Here is a 14,153-nt window from a genome sequence, read left to right as displayed (position 1 = left end):
ATCTATGTGCTAATTAGATCCCCACTCATGATTGGAACTAGTTGTTTCACGAGTTCCAGGATCATGAGTCCTGGAATCCCCCCAAAATTTATATGCAGATGAAGTGCAGGGGAGCCCTCCGGCCACAATGCTGCTCTGCATCTCTACCTCATGGAGGGTGGAGCACAGTAATACGTAATAGGTGGAGAGGGGGACAACAGAGAGATTCTGGATGAACTGTTTGGGGCCCCATTTGTTGATGTTTGCCAGACATTTAAGGTTGGTGAAGAAGCAGGAATCCTTGGAAACAGGAAAGAAAGGCACAGCTCAGCTGTGGGAGAGAAGAGGAAACTGAAACTTATTCAGTGTAGTGTTTACCATGACTTGGAAAAAGAGTCAGTGCTGAGCAGGACTGTAATTAATGGGCACAAATGTATATTTTATTTTAACTGGCTGCACTAATCTGTCCTTGTAGTAGGTTCCCATCAGCATCTTGGAATTTTGACTAAGATGAAGCATTTTTAGCACTAAGGGGAGGGTGTCAAGGCTGGCTCTGGCCTTCTTGGTGTGGACTTGGCATTGCAGAAACTCCAGACCTAGTGGAGGGAACACCCATTTGGTTGTAGGTTTGTTTTTTGGTTTGTGGTTTGTTTTTTGTTTTTTCTTTTGTGGGGGAGGGAGTGGGGACAGGGGGGTGGGACTTTTTAAAGACCCCCGCCAAAAAAAGGTTCCCATAAGTATATTTGCCCAATATGGGCCATGTGTTCTATAGTCATGCTCAGTGTTGGTCATGTTTAATCAACTTCATAGTTTTTCTATTACTGAGCACATGCGGCTTTTGGCAACAGGTTGATGATCAATTATGTATTTAATGAGGTTTCTTTGTACATGACTATAAGACAAAACCTTTTGTCTCGTATTGGAGTAAGTATGTTACATGTTAGGAGTGTCAGCGGCTAGTGCCAGAGAATGTGTGTGTGTAAAAAGCATAAGGGCACATGCCAGATAAGCTAGCACCACACTGTAGATTAAGGAAGAGTCCCGTGCTTGACAATCCCATAGTAGCTCTGTGGAAAAACCAGTTTTCCCCTTGTTGGGTCTGGGGTTTTCTGACCCTGAGCAATCCAAGGGCTGGGCCAATACTATCCCAGGGGGAAAAACTCTTTGCTTCACAGTTGAAGAGTGCTGCTTTAATGTGTAGATGTTTTACATGTAAGGGAATTTTAGAAGAGTATTTAGTGACTTAGGGTTCCTATACATGTGCAGGGACGCTACTCAGACACATTGCATTTATAGCGTGTCAAAGCAGACTGGATGAATTGAGTCTGCTGGAACGTGGTAATTACCGTGCTCCAGCAGACTTCAGTGTCACGTATATTGGTATCCTATGCTGGAAAATGGCGGCAGGGGTGCTTTAATTAAAGCTCAAGCTTTAGTTAGAGTGCCCCACCATCATTTTTCAGCACAGGGATACTGATGCACATGACATTCTGGATGCTTTAATCAGAGCAGCTCTCGGAGTCACTCTAATTAAAGCCCTTCCTTCTCCTCCTCCTCCTCCCCCTGTGCCCCTCTCAGAGCCATTAGTTTCTGTTGACTTGAAACACAAATATTCTGCTGTACAGTGGTGTGTAGATTTTTTTTTTTTCTTTTGTTTTCTCCTTTTCCTTTAACTCTAATATGCTTTTGCTAGTTAAACTCAGCTAAGGTAGCTTGCAAACATCCTATGGCATCTGCCTGGCTTTGCTATGGTGTGGTCTGGGTTTGTTTGCTCAGCTGCACAGAAGTGGGGATGGTTTGCATAGGATGTGTTCTTGGCCATGCGTGCTAGCAGAAGGGAACCCAGTCATTGTTTAACAGGGGTGGGGGGGCCGTCTGCCAGGAGCACAAGGACTGCACCCAGGTTGTACAAAAACCCTGTCCCACTACCAGGCAGATCGTGATGAACAAGTGAATTGGGGTGGGGGGAGGAGGTGGGGGAGCAGCAAGAGCCTCAGTGTGAGCAGTTCTCAATCCAGGACCCTGCAAGCAGCTCAGAATGGCAGCAGTGCATGTTTGGACCCTGGTTCTTGTGCATCTGCTGTCAGTCTGAAGGCAGCTGTGTGTTGCATGAAGCTTTGTGGGCCACATTCAATATCTGGTCATAGGTACATAACTGGCAGCTCTGCCTACTGAAGTGAGCACAGGATTGGGGCCAGGATTTCAGGGTTCTGATCCTGCCTTGTGCATTCAGGAACACAGCAGTGTTCAAAGGAAATCTCCTGTTCACCTCCTCTTCTGGCCCACCTCTTTCTGATCTCCAGAAGGGGTTCAGTAACTTACTTTGTGTTATGCAGTGATTTGGCAGTAGAGCTGGACACTTGACTCTTGGGCAATGCTATAAGCTTGAACCAATTGCACTTCCTTGGTTGTGAATTGTGCTGTTCTCTGTCTCTGTGCAGGCTTGTGGTGGCTGTTGAAGAGGCTTTCACTCACATCAAGCGCCTCCAGGTGGAAGAGCAGCAGAAAGCTCCAGGGGAGATGATGGATCCCCGGGAGGCTGCACAGGCCATCTTCCCATCCATGGCAAGAGCCCTGCAGAAATACCTGCGCACCACTCGGCAACAGCATTACCACAGCATGGAGAGCATCCTGCAACATCTGTCCTTCTGCATTGCCAACAGCATGACACCAAAGGTGATGTGGCCAGAACCAGGGTGCTGTAGAAACAGACAGGGGTCATTCAGCACTGTGGTGGGGGGGGAAAAGGAGAGTGGGGCGAGGCTGCTATCAGTGATGCTTTGCTGCTTTTTACCTGGCTTCAGTTCATAGGATGAGGCCTGCTTCTTCCCCTTCCTGCCCTCATAGGTAGCAGTCACTGATGCTGAGGTCCTACCCCAGCATCATTGACAATTCCAGACCCTTGTTTGGAAGCTTCCAAAGCCTATCACAAATGTCTGTGGGAAGTCATACTGGTAACTGTGGAGTCACCTGTTTAGAGGTGTGTCCCTGGCCTGTGGTACTTCTGGAGTAGGTGGTTCAGTAAGAGATCTTTGTTGGTGCCAATCCAGTGGAACAATGTTGGAGGTCCCATCTTGTGCACTGGATGTCAAACTGGGGTCTTCATTCATTGACCAGAGCCTTAGAGTTGCCAAAATAAGTCCTGTGCTGAGGAAGTAGCCCAGTGGCTAGGGACATGTACAGTAGGCCTGAATGGCAGGAGTAGCTCCCCTAAAACTAATTTGTTTATTCTCTCTCTGTCTCTTCATACTGCCATGTCCTGGCCAAGTCCCAGTTGTTCGACTACTTCCTGTCTCCCTCAGCCTCCAGTTGAGCAGTCATTCCTCCCTTGCTGTTCAAAGCAGCTGTGCAGCTATGTAAACTGCTGCTATAGTTCTTTCTGGAGGGGGCTGCACTTGAGTGGTGGGTGATATGGGGCCTACAAAAGGTTTTTTAATATGCAGAACTCCTTTTAGGGATGAAGGCCAGGTCTAGGAGTGCAGGTGCTTTCCAGCTTACCCTGCATTAAACCCCCCGAGAACAGCAGAGGGTTTGTGGGGTTAGAGAAGACAAGTTAGATTACCTTTGGGGTGGGGTCTGCTGTGACCTTTTGTAAGGGGGTTTGAATCCCAGCAGGAGCTTGGCACAGAGTGGGCTGACAGTAGGACTGTCCACTCTTTAATAGAAACTCTGATGTGCAAATGGCATCAAGCAAATTCCTCCAAGTAAGGCTTGTTCTCTCAAGTGTCTCAATAAAAATACTTGCCCAGGACCAAGGGAATCATGAGCACTAAAATTTTCTCCAAATTGTAGACAGAGTTTTTTAGGGGAAGGTGATTCTTGCTCTGCCTGGCTGACCCTGTTCTGGGAGTAGTGAGACCTGTTCTCTTCTGACAGTAGGCCCTTTTGGAGCTAAATTTCATATTTAAAAGACAGTTTTGGATACCGTAACTCACGCAGGTGTCTGAGGTGGTATTAAATCCATGTCTGTCTCACTTATTCAACAGCATCTTGGCATGCAAAATGCCAGAACAGCATAAAGTTGCCAAAATGAGTCTAGTGCCAGGGATGTAGCCTGGTGGCCAGGAACATCCTACAATAGAAAGAGAACTTTGCGGCAGGCCTGAGTTGCAGGACTAGCTCCCTCCAGCACTAATTCATCCATTCTCTCTGTCTTTAGGCATTCCTGGAGCGTTACCTCAACCCAGGCCCAACTCTTCAGTACGACAGGGATCGCTGGTTCTCCAAGCAGTGGACACTCGTTAGTGAGGAGGCTGTCACAAGTGGATTAAGGGATGGGATTGTTTTTGTCCTCAAGTGCTTGGACTTCAGCCTTGTAGTTAATGTGAAGAAAATCCCCTTCATCAAGCTCTCTGAAGAGTTTGTAGACCCTAAGTCTCACAAATTTGTTCTTCGCTTACAGTCTGAGACTTCAGTTTAAAGAGGTTGAGTGGGGGGGGAGATGGTTTTTTTAGTTGTGCTTTTTTTGGGTTTTGTTTCCCCAATGCTGACTGAAACTGGCAGATGATGGACCAGTAATATTTGACCATCTGCACTTTATTTGGAAAGGGTGAGGGGAGGTTGGAATAGCTATCTAAAAATATCTTAAGAGGTGACAGGACACATTGGCTTGGTTAGCTCGGCCTTTGGAGACAGGACGCGTTCTTTCTTGTTTTCCCCATGTGTTTGCAGATCTCTCTCCTTTTTTTTCTCTCTCTTGCTCTTTCTCTCTCTCTCTCTCTCTCTGAACAAATGCAGCATCTGTATTTTGTTTGGAAACCTGCATTACAGTGATTGGTGTGTGTGTGCGCATCTGCTTCCTGCACAGGTCAGTTTCTACGGGAATGCATTGTCCGGCTTGTGTTTATGGAAGCCTGTGTTAATCTAGGAGACTTTGTAACTCATTTTCATTTAAGAAAGTGTGGTGCACAGGCGGAGAGGAGGTTATTATACAAATAAGGCACTCCTGTGACTGAAGAATTTTCCCTTAATCTTTTTGCTTCTCCAATGATGCCAGACCGGTATGAGCCCTGGACCAGCAGGGCTGTTTTTTTCATACTATTTTTAGTTTCTGAAGTTGCTTCTATTGTCGATTTGTTGTTGTGACACTACTTTTTTGCAGCTGTTTTGGATTTTTACCAGGTTATTTTAATGAGGCTTCAGAGATTTTTTTTTTGGCCAACATGGCTCTCTCCCACAGCCTTTTCACCTCTGATCCCTGTCCCGCTAAGTCGATGGGCAGTCCCATGCTACCCCTGCCTCACAGCTTTCCAAATGCGTTTCCCTAGCAACGGTACCTCCAGGGGTCAGTTTTATTGCCTTGTCCCCACCCAGGGTTGCTATGTGTTTGCACAGTTCGAGTGGTTGAGCTGGATGGTTCTTAGGGAGAGGGTGTGGAGTTTACCTATGTCTGACAGCCCTGCTGGGCACTCCCCTTTCTCGTACAGGAATTTGGATGTAGCACTCCAGAAGGCTTTGAACACACCTCTAGGAAAGAAGAAAGGGAAACACTTAACCCCTCTTCTCATAGAGAAGGAATCTGAACGGGGCAGAACTACTAGAGTGCCATAGTCCCTTAACACAGTATATTTAAATACACTCAGTATGTTCCCCTTCCTCCTGCTCCTCCTCCCCCACAGCTATTGCTGAGAGACCAAACTCTACCTGAATGCTGAAACTGCCTTTCTTTCTTGACCGTTTTCCACTGTGTTGGTGTTTGTTCTCTTTGATACTAGACACTGCAGTAGCCTGGCATCTCTGCTCTTTTGTGCAAGGGGTGTTAGTTCTTAAACTTGTTTTTTTATGTGTGTTATTTTTTTAAAAGGCTCTCTTTTCAACGTTTTTAAAAAAAAAAGACAGAGGCTTAAAATTTAAAGTTGGGCCTCAAACAGGACCCCTGTATCTGAAGACCCTCCCAGATTTGGAGGAGAGGAAAAGTGTTTTGGGTCCTGATCTCTGCTCTGAAGCTAACTGCTGCTGCTTTAACAGTGAGCAAAAGCAGACCTGCAGATCCAAATACCTTGCAAATGCTGGGGAAATCTGGGTCCAAATCTGAAGCGAGCTTCATCGCTTGGGCTCCCACCTCTAAATTTAATTTGAGTACGTGCAGCAGGGAAGTGTTGTTCACCCTGAAGCCTGGGGAGAAAATCCTCTATGATACAGAGGTCTGTTTAGCATGTGCTTTTATCCTTGTTTCTTTGGCAGATGGGTGTGTTGACACATGAAGACCCCTCTCAGCCAAGTACTGAAGTGTGACTCTAACCCTAAGCCTCGGAGCATTCACACTAAAATCGATTGAACTACCCACTTACTTACAAATGTTCCCAGGCTGAGGCCTAGAACAGCAGTGGTGAGACCATCTGCTAGTTGTGTTCTGCCAAATCTTTCCTGCCAGTGCTATGAGATAAAGTATTTCTAAGGACAGACTACCTTCCTGGTACTTAGACACCAGCTAGGATTATGAAGTAGCCAAGTTGTCTAAGCAGAGTTGTAGACTGGCAGGGAAGCAGAGGCAAAAGATGGTGTCTTCTCATCACAGAATAAGATGTCTATAGCGTCCCCAAAGCACAGGGGAGTGAGTTGGTTGGTTGGTAAGGCTTCTTAGTAATTTGCACTTGCTTTAGTTTTTAATGGCCATTGCAGCATTTTAATTTTAAAAGCAAAATTTGGGATTTTATGACTTTTTAAAAGGAAACAGTTGTATAGCAGGTTATGTGCATAAAAACTTCGTGTGTGCATTTAACCTCTTTGAAATGCCTGTAACTGAGAGTGTGGGGGACTGGGCTCTGAGGCAGAGAGCCTGGGAATGACTTGCTGGAGCCCCAGTCACAGCTGAATGGGCTGTCTGCCATCCAGGCTTTCTCTGCCAGGGGCTCAGTGTGAGTTCAGATCACATGCAGCCCCACCAGTGAATGTCCATTGCTTCCAGTGTCTCAGTATGACTTTCTTCTCATGGTTCCAGCCCCTTTTACCCCCCTCTCCAGAGCTGCGATTTATTTGATGGTCACTTTGCTCAGGAAACATATCTCTCTTTAGTTTTTATGCATGTGTTTGTGTAGGTGTATGTGGATTTAGCACAAAACCAAATAAAAGCGGTGTGTATTGGACCAGCAGCAGTAAACAGCAGGCTCCAAGTGCCACTGCTTCTGTCAGTCAGTGGAAGGGACACTGGCTGTGTCCTGTTGCTTTAAACTGAATGCTCCTAACCTGTTCTTCTGCAAATACCGTAGCTGACTCAGCTTAACAGAGAGACACGCATGGATGGCTCTTCAACACTAACCCAGTTACTTTACTTTTTTTTGTACTTCACTAAGATCAGGAGGCTGGGGATAGGCTTAGTGCTAAGAGTAGAGGAACTGGTGACCCAGACTGTTGGATCTTGTTCCCTGCTCTTCCATGGACTTGTCACTCCACTTCTGAGCCTCCATTCCTTTCTCCCCCCCACCCGCAAAAAAAGAAAAATGAGGGACTGTGACCATACCTACCTCACAGGGGTGTTGTGAGGCTAAATCTTAACCTTCTTGTAAAGTGCTTTTGAGATTCTCAGCTGGAAGGTGTGATCTCTCTCCTAATAAAGTACTGAGCAGTGAAACTAGACCAAGGTGTTTCACTTTGTTTCTAGACAGTTAACAGAGGAGGGTCCAGTGGTGGCACCCTGTGCTGCAGGGCTTGGCCTGCTTGTGTAAACTTTCAGGGAAGGCCACGGGGAGCACAACATGGCTGAGGCATGCAGGGTTTGTCTTGCAGGGAAATCATGCATGAAGCTGCCAAAGTGCAGGGGGCACCTACTCTAAGTAAAAGAGTTCTCAAGGTTCCTAAGTCTTGGTCCTCAGCCCTAACCGTGTCCTTCTCAGAGGAAGCTCTCACAGACTTTTCCTGATGTTACTGACTAGAAGGCTGAGCCTTTCCTTCCATACAGGACTCCTCCTCCTTCCCCAAGGGTAAGCCATCCTACTTTGCATGCTGCCGTATCCCTTACTTTCCCCTGTGTAGCACAGACCATCTAAAGACTTGGGCTAGGGCCAGAAGTTGCACATAAACTGGTATAAGCAATTGGAAACCGGTTCAAATTTGTAACCCAACAAGTTCAGTGCACATAAACCGCTTTCAAAATGGCTGAAACTGGTTTCAGATGATAAACCTGGTTGGATGTAATATCAGACTTAACTGATTTAGGTTAAATCAGTTTATTGAACTTCTGGCCCAGATCCCTTCCAGATTCATGCAGTCTGCTCCAGCAGGGCAGAGAGACATGCTCTAGCGTCCCCTGACTTCTGGCCTGCGCTGCTGCGGGCATGTGGCTGCATTTCTGGAATCAAAAGTGAATGTTTGTTCACTTGATTATCAGTTCAATCTACGCAGTTTAAACTAACGTGCAAAGACTGAATCGATTCAGCCTCAGGCTTTTGGACTGTCTGTACTTAGTTAGTCCTGGTGTGTTGATTGCTATTGGGTCACCACCTTGAGGATGTAGCAGGGCACCTCCCAAGTAAGGGAAGCAAGGATCTCTTTAATTGGTTGAAGCACTGTCAGAATGGTGGTTTCCACACAGTATTAAACTTTGTTATAGCAATGGAGTGTGTGTGGGTGTATATGTGTTGTAGCGTGAACTGGGTAAACATTAGGAGTCAGGCTGGGAGAAAGGGACTGGGATATTAATGTGTCTGAACAGCTCTCCAGAAACAGGGCTCCATCTCATTCCCCTACGTGCAGACCCCTCAAGCTGCCCCCTCTGCCAGTCTCATGAGCTGGGACAGATTGGAAGTGAGGGCCAACCTTTTTGGCAGGTGTGCCTCAAGGTAAGCCCCGCACCCTCCCTGAACACCACTCAGATTCCCTTCCCCTGCCCCATCTGTTGCTCTGCTTTCTGCTTGCTGTCCTGTTGCTCTACTTTCTGATTTTTGCCTTAATCTGCCACTGTGTTCCTTGCTCCTTCCCAGATTTGCTGTGTCCCACACAGGCTGCCAGTGCCACTTGTGGGATTTATGCTGGCCACTTCTGGAATATTCGGTGAGCAAGTTGTTTGGTGGTAGCTCTCCCTCTGTATAGAGGACCAGGGAGCAAAGCAGAGATAATCCCCACCCAGTTATTGTTGCCACTAGTGAGGCTGGTTACAAGCATGTATTAGTTCTCCCACTTCTTCCACTGCTGGTTTGGAGTGGTTGATAGTAGGCATCTTGCACGCTCCACTTGGTGCAGGAGGCATAGAGACCAGAGGCAGCAAATTTCCCCCTCACTGGCTCTCAGGAGAAGGGTCCTCTGAGGAGCAAGTCGTAGGTGAGATGGGCTTTATCGGGAGCTCAAGAAGAGCCTATGTTGATGGCAGGGCTTTTGTGTGGCTCTTGACTAAATCCCAATCTTGCCTCTCACTTGCATGTGGAAGAGTTTCCGCTTTTCCTCTCTGGGGTTGGCCGCTTCCCAGGTGCCTGGGAAAGTAATACTTTCTTAAAAGCAAATGATTTGTGACCTGTTTTAAAGTCACCTTGACATAGAGGGCAAACCTCCATTATAACAAGCCTCTTGCTTTTAACAATGCCAACAGCGGGAATCATTTTTTCTCATTATTCTGATGCAGCAAATTGACTAACCTTATTGTAGCAAACACCATTTTTTTAATGGACTTTTTTCTCCAAGTTCCATGGGTTCATTATAATGAAGTTATACAATGTACTTACTTAAATGGCAACCACAATTTGAAGAAGCTTGAATGTTCAGTAACTTGTTTACCTTTGAACATTGAAGCCTGCTCAAGTCAGTCTGGCTCTCGAGATCTGCAGGCATTTCAAAAAGCCTGCACATTGGTCCTGTCCCTTTAGATGCTAACTTTTTGGGTTTTGGGGGAGATCTATTGTCTGGCACCAGGGTGTCTTCTTCAGATTGTCTTTAGCAGTTCTGACTCACGTGAGTTTAGTTGAACGTATAAATATAATCTAATGGTTTCTTTTTATAGTTTGCTCATATTTGTACTCCCCCTTTGTGGATGTGAATGTTACACTTGTCTAATGCCTGAGGTCAGGACTGGTTATTTACTAATGCCTGTTAAGACTGTCGAGAAAGAAAAGCCACCTTGGCATTTAGTCCAACAATGGTTTTGTTAGGGGACTGTGTGGCTGGGGAGGCTGGTGATGGTTCAGAGGTCCTTTTGCATCCAGGTGACTGAGTTGGGATTCATTCAAGGTGATGGTGATTGCCACCAACGTATGGCCGTCTGACAGCTGTTCAGTTATCAGTGTGACTTGTGTTGATCTATTTGGTTACTCTTAAGCCTGGTCCCAGCTGCACCATGACAACAGCTGGCATGTAATAACTGGCCCCTCATCTCTCCAGGAGGCTACCAGGGCAGAATTTTCACCTATGTGTATAGCAAAGCACATTGACAGGTTAAAAGCTGTAAGCTGCTGCTACCCGTCCTATGCCTGTTTTGTGGGTGGAGGACTTCATTTTCTAGGGCTGCTGATCTGGCACTTTTTCACCAGCACTAAATAATTCACTTGGAAGCACCCCCGTACACACAGATGTATTCACTTGGCTGCTGCGGTTCATTACCTGCACAGAGGCCTAGCTGTGAAGGAGTCTTACACTCTCTTCTGTGCCTGTATCTTGTACTTGATATCAGCATTATTATGTATCGGGGTGGGAGTTCCCTGCCAACACCTCTTTTGATCACTGTGTAATACTTTTTTCTACACAAATTGCATATAGTCAGATGGGTTTTGTCAAGGATTTTTCTAATGAATAGACACTAACCAGCATCACACTATCTGCACGTGTGACTTTAACTGCAATGGTACATGGTCTTACTGTTTTTTCTGGTTGTGGACTTAAGTAGCAGATTCCTGGTGTCTGTGATTTTAATGCACTGTGTGTCTAGCATAGCAAATTGTTCTGTTCCAAGCTGGATTCTCTTAAGTTATAGCTGGATTTTTGTTTTTTAAACTGAAACGTAAACCATTTTACACTTTGCATATTTTGTACAGTAAAACTCTGGAAATAAACTGAAACCAGAAATGTCACAGTCCTGCTTATTCTCTCTCAGATTGTCACACTGGAAAAATAACATGTTCTCCCTGTTTCAGCCTTCTGTGCCCCTTTGTAGCTACCCTGCACATGTGGTTTAACCTCTTGAGGCCAAACCGCAGTGTCCCTCATTGCCGTGTTCTGGACCTTTTCAATCTGTCCTGCCACAATAGGATGCAAACTCATTTGTCACTATTGAAAAGTGAGACCTGTGGGTCACCATAGTTAAATACTTCTAAATCTGAAACTGCAGGAAGGGGAAATGCAGTCAGTGGGACTGGAGTTGGAGACTGGAGAGAAGAAAAACTTGCGTGCATTTGAAACAGGTGACTGCCGAGGGAATCTTTCCAAGTTCCCTGCAATTTTAGTCAAGCCACGGCTGGCCCAAGCACTTTCATTTTCCAACAATAAAGGAATGAAGAGCTACTGCCACCATCCATGGTTAGTGTCAGCCACTAGCGAAGACTACAGCTGCTTGCATCTGCAGACGCACGTGCCCAGATGTTACACATCCATTGCTAAGCTGATGTAAGGAAACCACCCTCCCCCCAGCAAGTTTTGCCTGCCCTGTTTTGTTATCCTGTCTTGGGAATAACATCATGGATGGATTCCACAGACACTGCAAGTACTATGGCTGTGCTACCTGGCCTGTCAGCTTCCTCCTGCCAGCAGCCACTCCTTCGTTTCCCACATGTGCACTCAGCTGCTGGAAAAATCCACAGGATTCTCCTGTGCTATGAAGATTACAGTGCAACGGCTGGAGAGATAAGGAGCATGGAAACATTAGCAGAGTGAGCTTCAAAAGGGGATTTCCTTAACTGGGGTATGGGAGTGTGGGAAGTTTCATAGCTGGTAGGGTTGGAAGGGACCTGAGCAGATCAACAAGTCGGACCCCCTGTCACGGCAGGAAAAAGTACTGGGGTCAAATGACCCCAGCAATGTGTTCATCCAGCCTCCTCCATCTAGTGTTGGGGAGGGCCACGGGGCCTCTAGATGGAGGTAATTTCCATTCTACCCAGCTCCCATGGAAAAGTTACAGAGCGTCTTTCTCTGAAATGCAGCTCTGAATAAAACTCAGGCATCTGATTTCGCAAAATGGTGACAAGCAAGTGCCTCTCCTCTTTACCAAGTTGGGGTAGGCATTTATTTGGGCCCACAGGCCACATTGCAGGTTTGGGGGAGCTGTCACAGGCCAGGTCAGCACTGCCTCCCCCTCCCCACCCTTGCAGCCAAACCTTCCTATGTGAGATGGGGCTGCGGGTGGTTGGGAAGCTGGTGTGGGTGCAGATGGCAGCTTCAGCAGGAGCAGCACAGCCAGGGCCTCCACTGCTTCTGAGCCACTCTTCTACCCTGAGGAGGGGCTTGGGCAGGCACCCCAGTACCTAGTGGGAACCTGCCAGCTGCATCTATAGCTGATGGTGGTGCCTGTCTGGCACTGCTTCTGGCACACAGGGCAGATCTGGTGTAAGCTACAAATGGGGCTGGGGCGTGCTCACTGCCTGGGATGACACAGCAGCTGGAGCTGCCAGCTCCCTGTGGGCCAGATCCTGTGACTTTGGAGCCGCCCACCTGTGGGCTGAATCAGTTGGCAGAGGCTGGATCTGGCCTGCAGGCTGTATTTTGCCCACCCCTGGGATAGTTTCCAAGGGTGTAGACAAATGGGATGGAACCAGCTGCTGAAACAGAGCATTCAGTCTGCATGGGACCAGTGGTTTATGCATGGTTTAGTTTGCAGTGCTCTCAGGACTGTTGGGGTCCAGGAAGCAACTGTTCTGGAGAATTGCGCTGGGAGGTGTGGGGTACGGGACACATCACCAGCTTTCAGGAGCAGGAGAGAAGCAGAAGGGAGGGAAGGTAGTGAGGTGTAGACAAGTCTGAACAACTTCACAAGAGGCAGATTTCTAATTTAGATGCACCGGAGCATCACAGACCCTGATAACATTATTGATGTGGGACAGCCCTGCTTATCCCTGAGATGGGGTCCCAGAAATCAAGGGCCTGGCATTTTTTTTTTCTGCTGGCAAAACACCTGGTGCTAGTGGTCTAGATTTTCAAGGCTGGAGAACTGGCCTTCCGGCTTATGTCAGTGCCCTTTTACTGCTGGCATCAGGCCACTGCTACATATCACTGGCTCACTTGTTCCTGCTCTACAACCCTAACGAGCCGCTAGTTCTCTTGGAGTAGGATGGGGGCCCTCAGTTGTGCCTGAGCTGAGGGGCACCTTATGGGTGCAGCATACTGAATATTGGGGTCCTGCAGTGCTGGGGGAATGGGTACCTCTGGGAACAGGATCTCCCCCTCTCTCCCTCCCCCCGGATATTATGTATCACCATGCTATGCAGGAAGGGTAGACACATTGGGAGTTGGCCAGCACAGTGTCTAGGAGTAGTGTTGAAAGATTGATCAGAGTTTATCTTGGCTTGGAAAGGCTCAGGGCTCAGATTACAGCCCTTTCCGGCCCTGACAGATAATGCAGGGCAGGCCTCTTCCCTCATCATCCACATATCTACACCACACTCTTCATGATGCTCAGGATCTGCATAATATGTTTCCAGAAGAGTGTGGGAATGGGCTGGGGGCAGCTTTAAAAGCTGGGGAAGGGGCTGTGGTTGTAGACAAAGTGGAGCCCTGTCAGCAGGCTGACATTGTTTTTGCAAACTAAATTGGTAAGCACTCCAAATAACAGGCCTTACCTTTATTACAGCTTGCTTGTTTTGTCACTATTTGGGAGGATGTTTTGGGAATGAGATAACTAGCTTTAGGAACAAGCTCTGCCATACTGTCAGTAATTTGGCTTTGGAGGGGATTTTAAAGAAGCAGCCTTGCACAGCTTTGTTACAGTTCTTTAGTGTGCACAGTTCCATGGCAATTTAGGCCAGAAACTTTGCAACCTTGGATTCAAAGTTGAAAACAAACTCTGGGAGCAGGGGGCAATGTGAGGGGTAGGTTCATTCTCAGGCCTCTATCTGAACATAATTTGTTATTGCCATACTTATATGTACTCTAGTGTTTAAGGAGCTCTTGTTATGTACCAGGACCCTGTTGTGCATGAGATAGCAAGTGGATGGAGACAGATGAGGGACTCGAGAACAATGAGCCACAGCTGGACAGACAGTAGTCTCAGCATGGCGGGGTATTGACCTGGGAGTAATTCCCTTCTTCACTTACAATATGCAATT

The 14,153-nt window shown here is 47.1% G+C and overlaps 1 protein-coding gene across 1 annotated transcript in view; it reads left to right on the top strand.

Annotated features, from left to right (window-relative positions):
- Positions 1–6,616, top strand: part of VANGL1 (VANGL planar cell polarity protein 1) — a 60,730-nt gene extending 54,114 nt beyond the window's left edge. Inside the window, exons 7-8 of the mRNA XM_019548744.1 lie at positions 2,421–2,655; positions 4,139–6,616. Coding sequence (XP_019404289.1) covers positions 2,421–2,655; positions 4,139–4,399 — 496 coding nt within the window. The 3' untranslated portion in view covers positions 4,400–6,616. The remainder of the gene's footprint in view (positions 1–2,420; positions 2,656–4,138) is intronic.
- The last annotated feature ends 7,537 nt before the right edge of the window (positions 6,617–14,153 follow it).

The sequence above is a fragment of the Crocodylus porosus genome, unplaced genomic scaffold, assembly GCF_001723895.1.
Source record: "Crocodylus porosus isolate Cpor-Errol unplaced genomic scaffold, CroPor_comp1, whole genome shotgun sequence".
Lineage (NCBI taxonomy): Eukaryota > Metazoa > Chordata > Crocodylia > Crocodylidae > Crocodylus > Crocodylus porosus.
Note: the sequence above shows the minus strand (reverse complement) of the source record. Positions and strands in the feature narration are given on the sequence as shown.